Source organism: Atractosteus spatula, chromosome 13, assembly GCF_055471065.1.
Source record: "Atractosteus spatula isolate fAtrSpa1 chromosome 13, fAtrSpa1.hap1, whole genome shotgun sequence".
Classification (NCBI taxonomy): Eukaryota; Metazoa; Chordata; class Actinopteri; order Semionotiformes; family Lepisosteidae; genus Atractosteus; species Atractosteus spatula.
In genome coordinates, this window is record NC_142718.1 from 7,514,100 (window position 1) to 7,537,047 (window position 22,948).

The 22,948-nt window shown below is 41.2% G+C and overlaps 1 protein-coding gene across 1 annotated transcript; it reads right to left on the reverse strand.

The window, feature by feature from the left end:
* Window positions 1-1,113: 1,113 nt before the first annotated feature.
* stradb (STE20 related adaptor beta) lies at window positions 1,114-21,588 on the reverse strand. The gene is made up of 11 exons (XM_088931366.1): window positions 21,511-21,588; window positions 20,927-21,001; window positions 18,724-18,826; window positions 16,191-16,312; window positions 13,920-14,028; window positions 13,406-13,529; window positions 12,570-12,741; window positions 11,440-11,544; window positions 9,460-9,704; window positions 7,166-7,208; window positions 1,114-4,809 (listed from the first exon to the last, which is right to left on the reverse strand). The coding sequence occupies exons 1-11, from the start codon at window positions 21,520-21,522 to the stop codon at window positions 4,654-4,656; spliced, it is 1,266 nt and encodes a 421-aa protein (XP_088787492.1). The 5' UTR covers window positions 21,523-21,588; the 3' UTR covers window positions 1,114-4,653.
* Between the last annotated feature and the right edge of the window lie 1,360 nt (window positions 21,589-22,948).

The window sequence follows — 22,948 nt, forward strand, 5'->3', positions numbered from 1 at the left end:
ATCAAACGTATTTAGTACATTGTATTCAGCCTAGTGATTTTGGTTTTATTTTACTGGTACACATTAACTTTAATTTCAGAATGTACAGTAAGTCAGTATTTGGTTGCATATCCCTCTGAGGCAATGATTACTTGAGGTCTAGGACCCATTGAGCTCACAATACTTCAGCAATCACTTCTGATGCTCTGCTGCTGACACTCTTAGAGCTCTTGCCTGTTCTTGGGGTGTTCTTACTGGGGTGAAAAACTGTAGGTTCTTGAGCGTGTAAAATGCTTGTTCACATTTAAACATTTGGTTTAAATGTGGAGGCTGACTTGGGCAATCTATTTCATATATTTTTATTTGAGATGAACTTCATGATTGTATTGGCCGTAATGCATGGTGAAGGTCCACCCTCTAGATATGGAAACATTCTTCATCAGGAGACAGCATACTTCTGTATACTTCAGAATCCATTCTCTGCTGCTGTTGTCAGTCAGCTGCATCATCAATATAGACCAGGGAGACAGTTCCAGAAGCAGCCACACGTGTCCAGAGCACGACTTTACCTCCCCCACGTTTCCAAATTTGCTCAGAGGTACAAAGATGAGCCAGGAGGGTTTGGGAACCTGTTTTTTTATGGACGTATTCTTAACCTTTACTCTTGTTCATGTGCGTCAATTTAAAAAAAAAAAGTTTGTTTTGAAAACAGCGAGATTTGGAAACAAAGTGGGAAATTTAAACAGTATGTAAATTTGTTACATCTTTTTTGGGAGGAAGTTTGCAGAATTCAAGTTGAAATTTAGGTCTGTGACAAATTCAGTTGCTGATGCTGATGTTTGGCTGAATTGCCTGGCCCTCCTCAATGTTGTTGCGATACAGCTCTGCAACTAAATAACGCAACAATTGGGGATTTTGCACTTTTCATTTTTGTACTTATAAAATTATTACATTATTACATAACAGTGGAAACCAAGATAAAAATGAGTTTTTAATAATCCTTTGAATTACAGAATGGTCCACAACCACTCTGGTGATAAAAAATGTTTTAAAAATTACTTTCTTCATTTAGAATGTCATGACAGGTGGGGATTAAAATACAATATATGACACACATACAATACACATGATTCATAGGAACCAAATATTTATTTATTTTAAAAATGTTCCTTTATATTTTATACATTTAACATTGAATATTAAAATTTAATCATTCAGAATAATCCACTTGTGGGCACGTGAAGAACACCACAGATGAAAACTACAAAAATAGGTATTACAGTATACTGTATTAACCTGCATGATAGTTTTAAACAATACAACCAAGAAAATCCACATTCCCCACTTGAACTGTGGGCAAAAACATACAGCATTTTTGTTGCACTACATGTAACAATCAGACTAGGCAAAAACAGATGTCAGTTTGTATGAAAACCTCTGAAAAGTATGAAAAGTTTCAGGGTCATTCACAGTTTATTTAAAAACTGCACTCGAATCAAGATGCAGCTCCATATCCTACATTTGGGGCCCTGCATAGAAATACATTTTTCCAGTTAATCAAATAATTAAGAGCTTGAGTGAAATGAAAAAAAAAAGACACTACAGACGTCTATGAACTGATAACTGTTATTATGTTGATGAAATTCTACAAATATTCAGTTCAGAAACACCTGCCAGCAAAACATTAAAATCTCCATTTTGTCTTGATACTTCAAAGTGCGTAGGACATTTCACTAGTCACCGAAGATGTAGAATTACAGAAAATGTGCTAGCAGTGGTAAATACTGTAAGGTTTCACACCACGGATAGTTGGCAGCAATTTTTGCAATTACATAGACCTATTTAAAAATATTCAAATACAAATCTGGAAGACTGTCACAATGACAATGTCAAGGCTGTGACTCCTGTATTCACAGCAAACACAAAAATGAATAAAGTTGTATTTCTTTCTGACTGAATATTCCATCTTCCTCAGATTGATCAGTGCTCTAAGGAAGGCACAGCCAAGTGTAAGTGGCTGTAACTACAAATTTGTATTAGTAGTTTAGATGAAATTGTGTCCTGAACCGATATGGAGAGTAACCAAGAGGGGACCTTGTTTGGTTAAACTAAGGGAAACAAAATGGCATCAGTTTATTGGCAACTACTGCTTTCACTCAAATTTAAAAAAAAAAAAACGTTGTCCTTTTTACTACTGATGTCTTTTTACTCATAAAAACACGACCCCCAAGATCAAAGTGTAAAACACGATGGCTTTAAAAGTTATTTTGAAAACAGTACATTTTTCATTGGTGTTTATAAAGTTATAAAACTCTTTGCCCATTAAAGTTCTGGTAGAAAACTCCACAGTCTCCTTATAAATTCTATGCAAATGATACAAATCAAACCTTGCCACTTTCAAAGACTAAAGACTAACATTAAAATCAAAATCATGACATGTAATCGCTTCGACCTTTACTAACACTAAACAACTTTTCTGATAATTAATTATATGCAACAGAAACAACTTCTATGTTGTAGTGCCCGTGTCAATATACGTTATAGTTGTTTAATCAGTTGTTCAATGTTTCAGAGCCATGACTAAACCATACAAGTCATAGATTTATCACTTTCCTGAATCCCATTAAGAAAATACTATTTCTAAATGCATAATAATGTGTGTTATCCCATCACTAAATAACCTCTATAATTACAAACTTGGACAAAGACATCTGTCCAAACACATGTATAACAAGCAACCGTGAAACTTGTGATCCATATAGACTGTACCGTGCTGTACCAGGAGAGGCACTTCTCTGTGCCGACCAAGGTGAGAATATGGAGTCACTGTGGGATGGTCTTACCATGTCTACTGGTCACGTTTATCAATAACTTGGGAACAACTTTTATTGGTTGTTTTCAAGGTGTTACAATATAAGATCACTTTATTAGTCATATACAATTTCTTGCATTAGGAATTTGTCTTTTTGCATACTCCAGATTGCTCTCCATGAGGCACACAGGCACACAGATGGGGACAGAGAAGCTTGAGGTCAGAGCGCAGGGTCAGCCATTTATGCGGCACCCCTGGAGCAGCTGGGGTTAAGGGCCTTGCTCAGGAGCCCAACGGAATAGGATTCCTCTGCCGGCCGCAGGATTTGAACCGGTAACCTTCCAGCCACAGGCAAACAAGTTGTTCCTACATGCAGTGAGCTGGGACCATAGCTGAGGTAGCTGAAGGGCTGTTCGGTCACGGATGATTCAGAGGTGTGTTCCTGGATAGCTGATTGGCTTTCAGTCACAGATGATTTAAAGGGTGGCCTGGATAGCTGAGGGGCTGTTGGCCATAGACGATTCGGAGGCGTGGCCTGGGTAGCTGAGGGGCTGTCGGTCGTAGACGATTTGGAGGCGTGGCCTGGATAGCTGAGGGGCTGTAGGTCATAGAAGATTTGGAGGCGTGGCCCTTGATAGCTAAGAGGCTGTCAGTGATGAATGATTTGAAGGCTTGGCCCTTCATAGCTGAGGGGCTGTCGGTCATAGAAGTTTGGAGGCGTGGCCTGGATAGCTGAGGGGCTGTCGGTCACAGACATTCTCACCCAGAAAAGATCAACATGACTCTATCTAGACGCCCAGAGGTGTTCAGACAGAAAAGGGCTTGCATCTGGACAGCGACTGGTCTCCTGCCTCATAATGCTTGGGAAGATGGAAAAAGTGTGGCTGATGACCAGTGAGCAGGAAATGTGGCTGCAAGCTCCCCAGATCTGTCCAGGCAGATTGGCAGAATGTACCTGTTCAGTTCCTGGCTCTCTGGCAGAGAGTAGTGTCTAGTGGGACCCCTCCTCAGGGACAAAGAAAGGAACTGGCAAGGGTGAGACTGGGAGCTGTGGTTGTTGTAGTGTTTTTTTAAAAGAGAAGGCAAGGTGAATGACTGAACCTAGATGATTTGGCTGCAAAGGTCGCCCAACAGAGTGATGAACTTGCAGCTGTAGGATCAGAGTGTCATAAGCATAGTAAGGAAATCCACCTCCGTACCTTAAAATTAGCAGGGGCAGCCTGTCCATTCCCGAATCTCTCAGAGCGTAGGGTGTATGGGACGTTTGTGTTTTAAATGAAAAAACTGTGAGTGAATCACGGTATGTATGGAGCCTATGAAGAGTGTGTTGTAAGTTATAGATTAGAAACAATGTGCAGTGCATGGGGGGTGAGAAAAGGTTATGTATAGGTGGGCCTGTAATGAGCTCCGCCTGAAGGAAGGGGCCTGTTCTGGTACAGCAAGTTTTCTGAATCATTTGTATTCTTCTTTCTTTAGTTGAGTCAAGTCTTAATTCCTCTGATTTTGCGTTAAATGGGTTTTCCATTGTTTGGTCTCTATGATATCATTTTGCATTCACATAGGCAATTTACAAAAAAAAAGCTTGTTCTGTGGAAAATAGACTGAATAACGTATTACTTTCTAAGCTTTTCGAAAGTTGAGAAATAGGAGAACAATATGAGAAAGACCTGCTCTTTATACAATGGGTAGAAAATGCATTTGGATTTGGTTTATATCGCTGAACCTGTGCCACTGGGAAAATATTAATAACAGCAACTGAAAAAAAAACAAACAAAGTTCAGGAAACCTTTTGATACAACTCAGTGCTGTCGGTGATTGGCACATCTTTGGGTTGTTTTTCTCAGCTCCTTCTGTGACGCTTCCTATGAGAAATCCCACACACCATCCTGTCCGTTCCGAGAGGCCATGGAATGGCACTGGAATGCAGTCTGTGATGTCCTGGACATCTCCTGTGTACTTGTTAGCGGTACAGCAGGGTACATGAGGCTGAGAAAGGAGTCTTTTGTGTGCCTTTTTACCTGTGACCATTAAAAAAAACAAAGCAAAACATCTATCATTTATACCGAGCATTAAAGAAACGGACCACTCTTTTCATGCATATGACCTTGGACCCCTAGAGGTTTCTTTTCTCCTTACTGGGGAGTTTTTGGTTCCTCTCCTCTGTTGTCTTCTGGCTTTTTCTCTTTCTATATTGTAACGCCACGTACTGTCACACAGCTTTGTTAAGTGCCTTGGGGCAACCTTACTGTGAAAGGCGCTATATAAAAATAAACTGAATTGAATTGAATGCATATATGCTTTTAAGAATATAAACCATACAGAATTTGTATACTAACTGAATGTTTTAGTGGGATTTAGATTGCTCATTTATGATTGACCAAGATACACTCAAGTGTCTTTAATTGTTGCACAGGAGTAAATCACCTTGTTCGTGAAAAAGTTGATTGAACAAGGGTTGATGAACCTGATGAAAAACACAGAGGGGAATCACTGCATCTTGCTGATAAAGAGAACAAAGCCTTAGTGCTATCAGTATGTTGGAGCTGGGCTACATCAGTATGTAGTATATTCTAGATAAACATAGTCCGTCAATGTTAGATTACAATCTAATCACGAGTGACAAAACCATATTAAAGTCCATGGGGGTGGCCAAGTGTGATGGTGTGGTCTAGTCGATACAGCACTACATGTTTAGTCATGGTAAGCAACTGGACAGCATGGCGCTACATTGATCAAGTCCTGGGATCTCACTTGCTGCCCTTCCTGTGGGCTACAAACTGGTCATTTTCCTTTGCTACCATCACCACAGCAAAACGTAGTTAAAACAAGTACGCCAACCATTTCTGAAACAACTATCGGTGACCGAGAATTCAAAGAATTTGATGCAGATGTTTATCAAGAAAGTGGAATACCCTACCACAACCAGCTAAATAAATCTATTTATATTCACAAATTCATATCGTTAACGATGTTTGGAAACTTTATTTTCACCTACCAAAACTTCCCTTAAGTTACACGTTTCTGTATTAATATTCCATAATAAAGAAGTAGGACAGACGATTAAATGAAGCTAATGTTTTCAATAACATCTAAAGCACCACAAGTGCCACCTCTCGATCGTCTATGTCTGGTGTATATTCCTGACGACATCACCTTGACGAGGTAAGGAGTTTTGACAAGCAATCTAAGTGGCTGCATCAGTGCACAGAGCCTTCCAATCAATGATATCCCATTTCGCTGAATTACAGAAGACGGCTACATATTTTTTAAAGTGGACATTTTTTAAACAACACCTGAATATTCAAACTGAATGCTTTTATGGAAGAAAGACGTTATATTTTAGTAACTATTTTCAGCACCATTTTTCTATTTAAGATGTGTTTCAGTTTTGTATCTAAACAAACATCTGATTTCTATCAGATGGGTTTGATTCATTAGTAACATTTTGAAATGGAAAATATGGAAAAAAATCACTTGGCGACTTCGATATCCTTTACTTAAACATGTATGTTTATCTCCTTTTAAATTTTAATATTTAGGATGGCCAGTTGTGCCTTCTACACATCTTGGCTCACAGCTTCGATCCCCACTGCACACAGGAGGGAACGAGGAAGCGAGAAGAGACAGATTGTAAGAAGACTCCTCCAACCCACCCACATTCGAGCCACTCGCCTTTTAACACACCACAGGCAGAACAGCCCCATACAGAAGGTTCAGCAGTGCCTGGGGGAGAAGTGCCTCCCTCACCAACAGCAGCGCCTGCCTGCTAGAGCACGGCAGGCTGCAGGGGTCGCTGTGGTTGCCAAGACAACTAACCCCGCCCTACCCTAGACAGCAACCAGCCAATTGCGTGCCGCAGCTCGGGGGAATTCTGGGTACTACTGGCGAGTGACATCAGCCATTTCTTGTCGAACTCCTACCCAACCTTAGTGAACTTCTCCACTGGTGGAGCCACTCAGGAGGCCATATCATTTATGTATTTTTTAAAGCTACCCTTTCTTCATACTAAATATAAACCGGGCTAACAGGAGGTTTTTGTTTTCTTGACTGCAGTAATTTATTTATTTTTGTTATCTTCCTCGTTCATATTACAGAAAAACACACCGAGTCTACAAATTGGCTGATATCTTGGTGTCATTTTGCATTTTCCTCTATTCCCACTCCATTTATGATACAGGATGTGTGGCTTTCCTTTTCGATTCTCATAACAATATTCTTTTTAAGCCAACTTCTTTCATTTTCAGTGACGTGGAAAAGAGAAAGCTGTCAAGGGAATTAGAATAACAGCTAAAATGGAATCAGTACCAGTATGGATTGAAGTGCCTGTGTTTTTTTGTGTTCTTGTGTTGGAAGCTTTAGGAATTGAATACGCACCTGTTTGAAGAAGGCGTGTGTCAACAAGGTACTTGCTGAAGGGCTGCATAAGGAAAAATAATCAAGCAGCATTATTCACTCCTGTAAATCGCTGATATTAAAGTGATTTTATGTTTGGTGCTGAAGTATTCAGATATGCATTCAGAATAGAGCCGTCACAGAATTACCACAATTTGACCAAAGGTTCATTCCTGTATGTAGAGTCACTAAACTGCTTCTGCTGCCTTAGTTTTACATTAGTTGGAGTAATTGTAATGTAGCCATAGCCATATCACCCTGCAACTCACCACTGGCAGCCCACTGATACTCAGCAGGTGTGAGCCTGGTCAGTACCTGGATGGGAGACCTCCTGGGAAAAACTAAGGCTGCTGCTGGAAGAGGTGTTAGTGGGGCCAGCAGGGGGTGCTCACCCTGCGGTCCGTGTGGGTCCTAATGCCCCAGTATAGTGATGGGGGACACTATACTGTAAACTGGCGCTGTTCTTCCGATGAGACGTAAAACCGAGGTCCTGACTCTCTGTGATCATTAAAAATCCCAGGGCGTTTCTCGAGAAGAGTAGGGGTGTAACCCCGGCGTCCTGGCCAAATTTCCCATTGGCCCTTACCAATCATGGCCTCCTATTAATCCCCATCTATGAATTGGCTTCATTACTCTGCTCTCCTCGCCTCTGATAGCTGATGTGTGGTGAGTGTTCATCCAGGTGGATGCTGCACATTGGTGGTGGTGGAGGGGAGTCCCCATTACCTGTAAAGCGCTTTGAGTTGAGTGTCCAGAAAAGCGCTGTATAAGTGTAAGCAATTATTATTATTAATGTGAAAAAAGTACATAGACTTACTATTACTGCAGTGTACAAGAGATGTTTTAAGATGTTTTCCCAATATAAATTACACAGACATTTTCTCACATCGCCATAAGTACAACAGTTAAAGTTGTTTAGCTTTATTACAAAAAATCAAGCAGCTATCCTTCTATGCACAAGTGATGGTCATACTGGATCAACAGCGCCCTCTGGTGTGAACTGTTATTATTCAGGTCTGTATGTGTGAATCCCTCAGTTCACGGGCTCACGGTATAGTTTTCATAACTCAGTTGATTTGTTCATGGCAAACTACAGATACATTTGACAGGGGAACAAGGCTAAAAGAAGTCACCACCAAGGAACATGCAACAAGAAACCTTTAAAACTATCCTTTACTGTCCTACAGCTCTATTTCAACTCCCAAGTGAAATGATGGGAACACTGTCTTTCAGAAAAGAAGGAATATACTGAAGGATTTCCCTGCCTCTAAATAAAAACTCGTGCTTCCATATTTTTGGTTGTTTAATCTTCTATCTATCCTATTTTCTAATTCAGGGCCATAGGGGAGCCAGAGCCTGTCGTGGCAAGAAACGGGTACAAGACAGGGTACACCCTGGACAGGATGCCAGTCCATTGCAGGGCAGACAGATGCAAATATAAACATGCACACACACCAGGGCCAGTTTTCACAGAAGTCAGTTTACCTACCAGTATTGGCTTTGGACTGTGGGAATAATTCCTAATTCCTTACACTTATATAGCTCTTTTCTGGACATTCCACTCAAAGCGCTTTATAGGTAATGGAGAATCCCATCGCCACCACCAATGTGCGGCACCACCTTGATGATGCAACTTCAGCCAAAGTGCACCAGTATGCTCACTACACACCAGCTTTCAGTGGGGAGGAGAACAGAGCGATGAAGCCAGTTCATAGATGGGGATTATTAGGAGGCCATGATTAGCAAAGGCCAGGGGGGAATTCAATCAGGACGTCAGGGTTATACCCCTACTCTTTTCGAGAAACGCCCTGGGATTTTTAATGACCACAGAGAGTAAGGACCTCAGTTTTACGTCTCATCCAAAGGACACTTTTTACAGTATAGTGTCCCTGTCACTATGCTGGGGCATTAGGACCCACACAGACCACAGGGTGAGCGCCCCCTACTGGCCCCTCTAATACCTCTTCCAGCAGCAGCCTTAGTTTTTCCCAGAAGGTCTCCCATCCAGGTGCTGACCAGGCTCACACCTGCTGAGCCTCAGCGGGCTGCCAGTTGTGAGTTGTAGGGTGATATAGGTGCTGGCTGCTACCCGTGGGAACATGGGGAGAACATACAAACTCCATGCAGTTAGCACTGCAGGAAATGAACCCAGGGCCCCAGTGCTGCAAGGCAGCAATGCCAACCACTGCACCCACTGCGCCGCCCCCTAGGTCTTTCTAACAAAATCAAATATCAAAGTGGGAAAGAAAATGCTTTAGGTAGGTTAGCTCATGTACCGTTTCTCTGGCTGTTGGTGCAGACACAGCTCCACCAGGTGGTGCAGGAGAGCAGAGTGGTTCTTCGGAGCAGGACTCTGTGGACGCTCGCTGGTCATCGTCCTCATGATGCTGGAGGTGGCCACACTCTCCCCGATTCCCGAGTCCACCCCGGAACGGGACGCCTTCAACCCCAGCCCCTGCAGGGGGAAGGGCGCGACATCCAGCAGACAGCAGTGCCATCCCTTGAGCTTCTGCAGCAGCATCTGGAACAAAACCGGCACAGTTAGCAACACCACCGAAGGAGCAGGAGTAGAGTGAGCGGCTACGATTAACCCCACAGACGCTGCCCCTCAAACTGTGGTTCCACAACCTGGTTCTGGGGTTTTTTGGTCCAGTCGAGCTCTTATTACAAGCTCACTGCTGTAAATTTTCTACCTGTGACAAATTTTGAAATTGGCTTTCAGCTCTTCTGATGCTAAATAGGATTTGGAATTGGTGTTAATTCAGACGTATGGAATATTACCCAGTATAAACAAAACAAAATGCTCTTTACGCGCCTGTTCGATTCACTGTCATTCACACCTTGTGTCTATACTGTACATCATAAAGTGATCACCTGTTAACAGCTGTTGAGTAAGAAGTAAAGGCAAGCAAGATGAGGAGAGATTGCTTAAAGTTACTATTACTGTTTTATTTGGGTGAGACTTTTATCCCAAGCGTCTTACACTGGTTTCCATTTATACAGCTGGATATTTTAGAGCGACAATTTCGATGTAGTACTTTGTCGAGGGACACGGCAATATCTCATCTGGGATTTTAACCCACAACCTTCCAGTTATGAGTCCAGTCCAGATCCCTGGACTGATCCCTAATTACTGCTACACTACAAAAGAACATTGCTACTATCAAGGGAAAAAAAATAACTCATGTGCTATCTTGTAATTACGAGAAAATTATCTTGTACATTTTCACATTCTTTATGTGATAATCATGCTGTAGCACAATTGCCATACAATAATTAGCTAGAATCACCATATACTTTAAGTCCAAAAGCAGTGGAATTGATTGCAGGGTACACCCGTTCTTGATTATGGATAAATGTGAGTGTTCTCACGGTTATGATTGTGTTCACATAAGGTACAAATTGTAACATTTCATTATGACTAAGCCACAGTGGAATGTTAGTGCGGGAACATTCTGCAGTGTTGGACATTGTCACAAACATTAAACCCACAGTTCCAGCTTGGCTATTAGTAGCTTCTAGGTGCTGTCATTGTCATTGTCTATACTCAAATGATCATTGCTATCTCAAAATGAGATTAAGCGTACTTTCTCATAATAACAAGATCATTTGCTCCTAAGTATGAGATAGCACATGAAATATATTGTTATAGGCAGCTATTCATGTCCATATTCCACATTGCCTATAGGCTCTATAAGTTCTGTATGCTGAACGTGCTGGAAACAATGTCCTTAAAACAGGTCACTTTTGAAAATCTGGACTGACTTGAGTGTAGAAACAATCCTACAATCTAAACAAGCAAGCAGTTCATTTAGCATTGGTAATGTGGAGCTGAGTAAAAAGCTTAAACCAGCAGACACAGTAGTCCTTTGCCCTAGACATTACACTGACACTAAGCTTTTAGTACAATGTTAAGTCTGCAATTGCACTAGTGCACCAGGAGTTACCAGACAAAAAACCTTAAAGACTCCAGAAAAGAAGATCACGTTACAGAAATGCTTAGCAGAGCTACATTTCTGCCTTTTGCTTTTATTTCTTGCCAGTGTGACTATCTTTAATACTCCACGAAGCCACCTACAAAAACCTCTTCATGCCGTTGTGTAGTTAATTCAGTTTGATAACAACACAGTGTATCAACAGTGTTAGCTTACGAATCTTTGGCATTTGGCAAAATAAAGCAAAGACAGTGGTAATGACCAAGATACAATAGCCCGGTGTGTGAATGTGAGTTTGTTAAGGAAGAGGAAGAGTCCTACCAAAGTTGGGTGCATATCCTGGAAGGGAACTCTCCCACTGGCCAGCTCACAGGCAGTGATCCCCAGGCTATAAATATCAGACTTCACATCATACCCGTGCAGGTCCTGAAGGAAGAGCAGCACGATTTACCCTCAACATAAACAGGAAGGAGACTGGGAGACTGCTTCAGAGAACATGTTAGGGCTGTGAAGATCAAAGATCTCTCCAAGCCCAGAGTTTCTCATTTAACCTCTGATGGCCATGATCACACTGATCTCTCCGTCTGCGTTCTCAAAGAAGGGTTTCTTAACCCCGATCGCGGAAAGACACCCGAAACCAAAATTATCCATAGACTTGGTTCACACCTTCCCCCTTCTCTCAACGACAGACTCGTTTTCTTCTAATCCTCTCTATTAATTTACAGGTTTCGACTTCACACCTCGACTTCCCACTACCTGAGTGCCCACTCTGCCTCCCCCCTGCTCCCGCCTCCTCTACACTCCCGGCTTTTGTCCTCCTATGCTACATAATCTCCGCCGACTTCCCTGTCTTTCTCACACCCAAAGAAAGCTCCACAGCCGAAACGTTGTGTTTCCTTTCTTCTCTTTTCAGCCTGGAACAAACCTGTACTTTTTCCTTTGCAGCCTATGCCTGCCGATGTAGCTACCTACTTGAACTGCTTTACCCTCAATGCGTTTATTGCCAGAGCACTAGGATTTCAACGCATGCTAAATTAGAAAATTCATAATTTCCAAAAACATGTAATACAGTACATGAAGGCACTTCACTGTTTTCTTCCCAGATTCTGAACAAAAAAAGCATGACACCAGACACAGTTGAAATAATCCCACCTGGATATTCTACGACGTTTTTTATTCGTTTCTTTATAAAAGAAAAAAAAATTTGAAAGACAAAGCTGAGGGGCCAACAGAAGAACGATTCTGAAAAAGAAGTTATTCAGCCCATCAAGCTTATTTGTTGCTGGTGGCTCATTCATCCAAAGTTCTCATCTGGACTGTCTTTTAAAGACAGAGCTTCCCTTCCCAACACATGGCAGGGGATCTTGTTCCAAAGTCCCTCAACTCTTTTTGTAAAAAAGTGCTTCCTGTCTGAAATAAGAGCTGAATGTGTTTGGGTATGTGGGCCTCACCTGTCTGAGGAGCTCTGGACTCAGCCATGGCAGTAGTGAAGAGCTGTGCTGTGGAAATTCGTACACGACCTTTGACCTCTTCCCGTCTCTCATCATGCTGTAGAGACTGTGGAGGCCAGACAGATACACTCGCCCGTCAGCAGACAGCAAGATGTGGCTGGCTTTTACACTCCTGACAAGAAAGTTCAATAGGACAAAAACAATATCTTTGAAATGGTGCAACTGGTCACTCACTGCCATTTAAAACAGACTAGCCCAAAAATATCCATACAGGTTGACACTATTGTTGGAAGGAAATAGAAAACAAATAAGGCTTTGGCTCGTTGAGGCTTTCAGTTGTGAAAGAGAGAGGAATGGTACTGAAATACGCAGGGGAATATTTCATGTTGTCGCTAACTGTTGCTGAAAAGCTGGTGTACACTCTCAAATTCATTACTTTGCTGGGGAATCTAATTCCATTGTACTTACTTTCCTAAAAAGACATGTGAAAGGGGGTTCAAGTTCTCTTTTGTTCAGCCTTGATCAACATTTGAGTCTCTTGTTCATGTTTGTGTATTGTTTTTTTGTGTGTTTTCTTTATGCTGTCTGCTGCAGTAAAAGCCCTTTGGGGTTAATAAAAACACTTTCTCTTTTTTTAAACAAATGTATTTCACGTTGTCTAAACCAATGTATTCCACAGTTCTATTCTCAACATCTCTTATAGTTGTCTTACACTGACACTTTCATGCACCTAAAAAGCTGCAAAATATGGAAATCATTAATAATCACTTCAGAACTATTCAGTTTTGAAGATAGCTATGCAGTCTTTTCTCATTGCTCATATTTTCCTAGGTTACCTGTGAATGTAGCCCATTTGATGCAGGTAGTCTAGTGCCTTCAACACTCCGTGCAGTAAATAGGCGATGAGAGATTCACTCATTCCATCTGTGAAATAGGTCTGCAAAAGATTATCTAGAGATCCTAGAGAAAGAATAAACACAGTAGAATGTTAACTGTATAGTCCTGCAGTAATAGATAAACTATGTACATTTATTATATCTCAAGCTGGCATCATATTATTTCCATCAACACAAGACGAAGGCGTACTTTATTTTTTTTCTCACTTGCTCGAGTAATTAGAATGATTACAAATGTTTAAGGCACCTATTCAAAACTCCCAATAAAATGCCACCTATTTCTCCAAAACATGAAAGGTTTTCAAACCGGTAACTACCACTCTTTTCACTTAAATGGATAATTAACTTTTTATGCAGAAATCTTTGGTTACACAAATCGGAATCCTTAGCCACCAAAAAACAGCTCTCCATGTTTCACAAACTCGGCTCCCGCACAATTCAGCGCTGGACTCACCATAGCCCATCAAAGGTGTGATGACCCAGAGCTGGCAACAGGAGGTAAAGACTAAGGATGAGGTCAGGAGATTGGGATGGCGGAGTAGGCGAGAGAGCAGAATCTCGTTCTGAGAAAGAAAAAGTTTAGGGAATTAGTGCCTCAGGGAAATTGATGCCTTATAACCACGATACATGAAAAAAGCTATAAATAAATACTGTAATCACACTTATACAATATAGTGCTTTTCTGGACACTCCACTCCCAAATGCTTTACAGGTAATTGGGACTCCCCTCCACCACCACCAATGTGCAGCCCCACCTGGATGATCTGACAGTATCCAAAGTGGACCAGTATCACACACCACACACCAGCTGTCAATGGGGAGGAGGATGGAGCGATGAACACAGTTCACAGATGCAGATTATTAGGAGACCATGGTAAGGGAGAAGGGGAAATTTTGGCCAGGACACTGGGGTAACACCCCTACTCTTTTCGAGAAACACCCTGGGATTTTTAATGATCACAGAGGATCAGGGCTTTGACGTGTCATCTGAAGGATGGCGCCTTTTTTTTACGGTATAGTGTGCCCTTCACTATACAGGGGCATTAGGACCCGCACAGACCGCAAGATGAACGCTTCCTTTTGGCCCCACTAACACCTCTTCCAGGAGCTTAGCTTTCCCAGGAGGTCTCCCATCCATGTACTCCCATCACACCTGCTGAGCTTCAGTGGGTTGCCAGTTGCGAGTTGCAGAGTGATATGGCTGCTGGCAAGTTGATAAAATATTCACAACAAAGTGTATAGAGTTATTCATCCGTCCATTTTCTAACCACTTTTTCTAATTCAGGGTCACGGAGGAGCCGGAGTCTATCTTAAGCAACAGACCCTCACTTCTGGTGAGGTGATGCAGCCCTATGACACTGTAAACAAGCAAGCTTGTGAATACATCTCTTTTAATCCAAAGAAGTATTGCTCTCGATTTCAAGACCTTTTGCTGAAAAATACTACTTGCGTGTTAGCTCTGCATGCAGATCACGTTGGAATATTTCCGCGGTGAAATATCTACCGCACAACCTGTACTTATTCACTCGTGCATCGCAAGACATTAGTCATTACAGAGACTAGTGAGCAGGAAGGGCCGCACCACGTCACACTTCGTGGGAACTCTCACTCTCACCCGTGGTGAGACCAGGGGTTTGCAACAACATGGTGACTTACAGTACTTTCACAACGTTCACGATTTTGTGGTTATTTTGAAATTTGTAAAATTTGTCTATAACATCAATACATTTATTTGTCTGAGAAACTGGGACTACAGTTCCCCTTTAAGCATACAATGGAAATAAAAAAATAAGAATACAGGTGTTAACCCCAATTTCTGGGCTCATAATTGGCCTTCAAAGTTAGGTTAGTCTAAACGGTCCCTTAATTTAAAGGGTGCATTATTAATTTCTCAGTTTTCCACCTGCTCTGTCAAGTTTAGAGGCTACAAGCTTATCACTGGTGCCAAATGTCACCAGGGTGGGTGTAGCACTACAGGGCAGGGTGAAAGGGGTCCCTCCCTCCAGACAAATGATCTGGAATCCTTTGGGATGAAAAGCTTTAAGGACTGTGGGAATCTGAAACAAGCTACTGGGCCTTGTTGTCAAAGGTAACAATGTAATGAAGGCTGAAGACATTAGGCATGTTACTAGAATAATTAACCAGGAATGTTATCGTCTTCATATTTAGGTATCATTCGATTTTGTATTAAGGAAACGTCTGAGTGTTTGAAAGAACATTTTTGAGTTATGGAACCGGTTGGAGATTATAACATGGGACGTAACGGGAGTTAAAATTCCTTTATACGAATTTTCACCTTAGGGGCAGTTTTTGAGGAACGAACTAAGCTCGTATAACAAGGGATGACTGTATTTTGTTAAATTAATTAGTCCTGAATGCTGGCTTTCTTGTGTGCACCAGTAGATTTTCCATTATAAAAGAGTATTTATTAAAACGAGAACTGGCTATTTGATTTAAGAAGTGAATCATTTTCTTAATTTTTTTTTATTGAGGTCAAAGCAAATGAAACAGAGTCAGGGGCAACACAATGACACAAAGGCTGTACCAAGGACTTGGTTTCTAAAATACTCCTTTTCAATTAGGACTGGGTACGAAATTAGCTTCAACCACAGTAACAACTAGAGGGTATCAAAGAGAGGGCAGCACAGCACAACTGTATATTGGCATTGAACCTCAAGCATATTACTCTGATTACGGTCAGGAGTTTCAGTTCCATGGCACTCACCAACAACAACCTCAGCTCTTCCTCAGTACACCTGTCCAGGTTTGTCTGCTTGAGCGCCAGCAGTTTCCCTGTGGGCTTGTGCCTGGCCATACACACCATCCTGAGGTTGTTGAACCCCCTCCCTGTCAATAGGATGGAGGGGAACATTGGAACATGAAGGACTCAGCTTTGTCATATGATTGCGATATTCGCCATTTACCACAAAGGAGTCGGTCTGACACATACAGTCGAAAGAAATAATTCAAGTAGGGAGCTGCATCAGCATGCATAGGCTGCAAAGGAACAAGTAAAGATTTATTCCATGCTGAAAAGAGAAGAAATGTTTTACTTCACACCCAAACAAGCCTCCACAGCCAAAATGTTGTGTTTCCTTTCTTCCCTTTTCAGCATGGAATAAACCTTTACTTGTTCCTTAGAAAGATATAATGCTCGCCATATCAAATACAGAAAGTGTTCAACCCTAATGGTTTGGAAGGTGATCTGCAATGGGAATATCTCAAAGATTACTTCAGGGGAAAACTGCTGTGTTTTGTTTGAGGACTTTACTCTTGGTCATTTAATCCATCTGTCCACAACCCAGCAGTTTAAGTTAATATCCCCCCTTAGTTCACTACACAGGAAACTCTAATCTGTGTGACAGTGGTATCAACAGTATTACATCCATCCATTTTCTAGCTGCTTCTTCCAGTACAGGGTCGCAGCAGAGCCGGACCCTATCCTGCCAAGCAAGTGGGGCTATTGGGCACACCTTGTCCATTGCAGCCAGTATTACATATGGGATACAATACATTTGAATATGTGGTGGGTATTTCAGGAGGGTTTTGGGCGGATTTTGCAATCATGAGCACCACACAGCTGACAGCACTGAACATGAGCAACAGATCATTTTTCTTCATCTTAGAGTTTGTAGTGTACATGCAAACAGACAAAATATACACAAACTCTTCAGATAATATGACAGAAATAACAGTAAAAAAAAGAAATACTTATATGAATGATGAAGAAACAGAAATACAATGGAAATTGACCCAAAAAATGAATGTAAGCCTATAGAACTTTCAAAGGAATCTCACCTAATTACGTTATTTTGAAACAGACATCCAATTTGCAACAGGCAACTATATTTTAATCTACGGTCTTTACATTTCGACTGGTTTTTAGATGGATTTATAAACAAGCTAATTGTTTGCCTTGTGAAGTACTAAGCTCTGATTTGTACTCTTTGGGAGTGAGTACCCACATTGTACGTCTAGAATGGCAATACTGCAGACCACAGCACAAGCAATGCAACTTGGTAGGCTGAAGGTGAAAGATCAATCCACACGACAGACTTGGATGTTTTGCAAAAAAACAAAACTGATGTGTTGAAGGTCAGTAGAATGTATTCAAATGTATGAAAAACCTATCCCTATACTGAGCACTAGGTGGTACTCATTTCTCACTGATCAGTGGTTGTCTGTGCTGTATTATATGCCCATAGGTATCTTTGGTAGGCAAAGAAAAAGTCCATAGCAGTGGTCAGTGGCTCACTGGACCAGAGTGGTAACTGTATTGTTAAGCAGATTAAGAGTGTCCTTTGTAAGGATCAGGTAAATGTTACAGCTGGACCATGCAGTGAACCAAGCTTCTGCCTTTTTGTTTGTACTATATTTTTCTTCTATGTACAAAAGAGGTTGACTTAAATGGAATTAACTTCACTGAACCTCCTTTAAGTGCACAGAAAAAAAGGTAACAGCTATTTTATTTCTCCCATTTGTGCATGATGATTATACTGTTATTCTAAGGCACAATAAACTGCTTTACATTCACTTGCATTACTTTTCTTTTGTATTGTTTTACCCTGTGTGTATAGTCTGTGAACACAGGCATTAAACCACTCTGTCATAAGTTGTTGAGATGGGAGCTACAGAAAAATATAAAACTGATTTGAATTTGAAAAGAGTTATCTGACTGGTTCATTCCTGTACTGTATATAATCTGAATGTTTTACAACAATGTTCCAAAACAATTACTTAATTATCTCTCCAAAAAATATGATGTTTTGCATTGATGCGATGTATTAAAACAACAAGTGTATGTTTTGCAAAAAATGTTTTTATTACATACTGTTTTATGGGTACACAATCTCTAAATGATGAAAACGTGTTGATCAGATTTAGTGATCCTTTGCGGATACTTCTTCCATCAGTCATCTGTGACTTAGGAAACAGGTGTTTTCTAACATTGCAAATGAGTTATCTAAGCAAATAATAAGCACAGAAAGAATGAAAAGATGGAAGCCTAAAATAAAAACAAATGGCTGTTTTAGGAGCCTTACAGTGAATGGAATATGAACTCCTTTTAAGTACAAAATTGTCAAAACAAGGAGTCATCAATCTATTTTGGCCTGTTCTAAAGTGTCTTTCACTGGACATCTTGAGGTGTTACAACATGAGAGATCCAAAGGGACTGCATGAAAAAAAAATGTTTTGATTTTCCTCTGCACATATAAAACAGCATCATTTAAAAAAGTGCAAATATAGTAGATGCTTACCCAGCTCTGAAAGCAGTTCGTAGTGGTTGGCATCACTAGAAAACACTGTCATTTCCTCACTGGCCACTGTCCTTGGTAGGGAACATGATGGTGACTCATGGGCCTGAAAGATTGCAGCAGTCTTTAAATTGCTAGTATTACATATGTAGCACAGTTCAGATTTATTTTTTTTATCTTTGCAAACACAAATACATGCATGCACATACTCGAAAACATTGATGACACATTTTTTTCTGATATATCCTTCAGAAGGAAACAGATAATCTTGTTTCTCAACATAATAGCTAAGAATCGGTGGAAATTATGCTGACAACTGATTATAATGACAATTTTCTGCAGATACTATAAGAATCTTTCTTCCATTTTGGGAAGGGACTGCATCTGCAGTATTATTCAGTACAAGAAGATTTATGTGAGCATCTTCACGTTCTTCCTGACTCTGAGGATTCTGTACTTCATCTGACTATCCCTTTTCTAACAGCTGGGGCCTATCCCAACTTAAACTTTGTCCAGATTTTTCTTAAAAGCTTAAAGCCCTAAACAACTTTTGAATTTTAAGGTTCCTAGTCCCTGTACACCTTCACTTTCATCCATCCCTGCATTTTCCAACCCAGAGTCACAGGGGAGCCGGAGTCTATCCCAGCAAGCAATGTGCACAAGGCAGGGTACAACCTGGATGGGATGCCAGTCCATTGCAGAGCAAAGAATACAATTTTTTCATTTAGTGTTTTTTTTGTCATAGCCACCAGATTTGGATTATCAAATTTGTTCTTCCTGTCTCGTCGTTTGAGACATCAGGCCACACAGCACGGTATCAGAGGTTCAGCATTGCCTGGGGGAGAAGTACCTCCCTCACCAACAGCAGCGTATAACTAGTAAATGTCTGTCTATACAGTCGCATAACCAGGACTGGTGATGGCCAAGGGACAGCGGCACAAAATCCACTCTGGCCTAGACGTAGACCAATAATGGAAAAAGGAGCTGCTTTCCTCATGGAGATAAATTTTACGGGGTAGCCTAGCAAATGTGATCACATAGACCGCAGGGTGAGCGCCCCCTGCTGGCCCCACTAACACCTCTTCCAGCAGCAAACCTTAGGAGGTCTCCCATCCAGGTACTGACCAGGCTCACGCCTGCTGAGCTTCAGTGGGCTGCCAGATGTGAGTTGCAGGGTGACAGCTGCTGGCCAAAAAGCTCTCTTAAGTTGCTTGGAGATTGCCTATGGGCAGAGCCCTTCTCAGGGCTTCTCACTGATTCTTTATAGGTTTCAAGTCAGGACAGTAACTGGGCCACTCAAGGACATTTACCTTCTTATTTATAAAACCACTGCAGTGTAGCTTTGGATCATTGTCCTGCGGATTTCAGTTTTAGGTCTGAAGCAGGTTTCTCCTCTAAAATGTGCTAGTGCTTTGCTCCATCTATGTTTCCATTAGTCTGCCAGTCCCTGCTAATGAGAAGCTATATCATAATGCTGCCACCGTCACGCTAGCAAATAAGGATGGTGTTGGCTTTCTGGTGCACTATGTTGGGTTTGAGTCAAGTGCAATGCTCGATATATGGACCAGTATGTTCCAATTTTGTATTGTCTGACCATTAAACAAAAAAAACAACTCCACACAGGATATGAGATAGGTTATCCACTCTGCCATACACTGTTTCTTTGTGGAGTGACTGTGATATTGTTGTCTCATGTTCTGTACATATATTCCATCTCAGAACCACAGAACTCTGTATTTCAAAGGTCATCACTTAGCATCGCATCTCCTAACCTGTTTCCTCTTTGCCCAGATGCTCAGCTAAGGATGGACTGCAGGATCTAGGCAGACTGAGTTGTATAATACAAATTCCACAGCACAGGATCTGAATATTTATGTGTGGAGCGGGTTCAGTATATAACAAATATTAACTACTACTTCAAAGCATCATAACTGCAAGCTCTCAAGCAACAGAATGTGAAAACTGTGCAAGGCACTGTATTTCCAATATATGGTTATTGCAAAAGAGGATTAGCATGAATTAACTTGAGGTTTGTTTTTAGACAACCTCGAAAGAGCTGGATAAACAGGGACTCGCATAACGAACTGGAAGTAATAATCAAGTCATCTTTACAATCAAATAAGAATAACTCAGTTTTGAAATATATGCATAACCACTGGAGCTGGGAGCTAATTATCTGATTGTAAGATGGATGTCTTGCACTGACCAGGAAATGATGAGTTTCATAGTGGTCCTCAACACTGATGCTCTCTACCGCAGTGTGTGAAATGCAGGAACAGTCCTAAAATGACAGAAGGGACATTAGCAACCCATCACACAGCTGACAGCTTTCCAGGGTTTTGACTTTAGGGTAATTAACAGCTTTCAGCAAGATGACTTCTAAGTGGCTATAACTGAGCTATTAATAAAGGCTTATTAGAATTTAAGAATTTACTGCAAGATCAAAACCTTGTTATGCATTACAGTAATCCAAGCTGCTTATTCCTGGTAATTTGAACATGCAAATTCGGGACAGTGGGCGCCCTAGTCTGGAATCCAACCTTAGACCCAAGAACTGTTAGAAAATAGCGCTAAATTCATTACTTATTATTTGTATTTTTTCTCGAAGGCCTCATATTTGCAATTGGCATACTGTAAAACTAATAAGTGAATATTTTCGCTTTTGTGTTATTTTTAATTCAGACGGCGTTCTTCTGACCCTGCTATCATTTTAGACACATCCACTACAATAGCAATAGCAACAATATTACACGAATGCAAAAGTAGTGATCAAGTAAATAACGTCCTTACCAAAAAAGACATGGAAACCTTTAACAGTTTCAAACACCTCACCTTCGTGCATTTATTAGAATCCGCTGCAAATGCTGAAAAGAAAAAAAAGAGTGAAAGTCAGCGACCAGTATAAAGAGACACAAAAAAATACCTCGTTTTATGTTATCGCTGTATTTGCATCTTGCACATTCTTAACAAATTTGAAACCTGGGCTACTTACAGTACCTTGCCGCTCTGAAGCGGTCAGCAAGGTTAAAGTGATTGCTCAGAGGAAGGTTTTAGTTGCGTTGGGGTTCGAGGAAGCAACATTCTTTGTGTCCTGAGGGAAGAACCTTAAGAACACCGAATCCAGTTGACTATCTTCGGTCCCGGTAGTTTTATGCAGTATTAAAATGTGTGCTTATATCGTCTGCTCTGCACGTTTCTCTCTCCCTTGCCGTGCCGATTCCTGGCAGGGGAAAATGAAAAATAAAAGACACGTTATCATCGGAAATCCCTTCCCCTCTAAACTGTGATGAAATAAAACATAGAAACACGTCATCAGCCCTGGGAAGCTAAACCAGTTTTTTTTTCTTCCTCACACATAAGCAAGTCTAGTCCGCTTCGACGAGAAGATCGTCAATGTACCGGCGACCCTCTCCCAGTCCAACCCCGTATAATACAAAGGTGTATTATCTCCGGGTTTATAGTCTCACAGGTAAGTGTGCCCTTTGCAATGGTGCTACGTTTCATTAAGTTATATGAGTAGAAATAAAATCGGTTCATTTTAAAAGAATGCGAGCTCGGTCCACTCAGTATTGCGAAGAAGACATCGCGTTTATCCTTTTCCGACAATGGGTTTGCAAACACGTCTAGGTGTCATCTCACTAACTCAAAACGGTCTTGCAAAATACTATATTTCGCATTTAGAAAACGAATAACGTGGGCCCATGAGTACTACAATCTATCGACTTAAATGCGCCACTCTTTTATGAATTGTCTCACTAATGACGATTACGTTGTCACGCATTATTAAAGTACGACACTTTTCTGTCCCCATATTTACAGTATTACGCACTTAAATTTAACCGTCGCGGTGAATTCAGCGCTTAAGAAACTGTAGCGTAGGTATAGAGGATGTATATACAGTGCAGCCCCTTTCTGGGGGATAATAAGTTGGACACTACACCTGTCAAGGACAGAAGGGGAATTTTACTTAACACACACCCATGGGCTCTCTCGTCTGTGTTCAGGGCAGCTAGTTTTAAGAGCACTGCCAATAAAAGGCAAATGCACTTTAACGAACTCACCGGCAATTTCGTTACACTCACATTTACTACGATGGCAGGACTCAACTCGACTGTGAAGTCTCATTTTTACCTGAACCCGACATAACATAACTAATAACACTCTTCATTCTTCACACTTGCCACCATCCTCCGCGGGCAAGTTCGAAATTCCCTCTGTAACATCACTT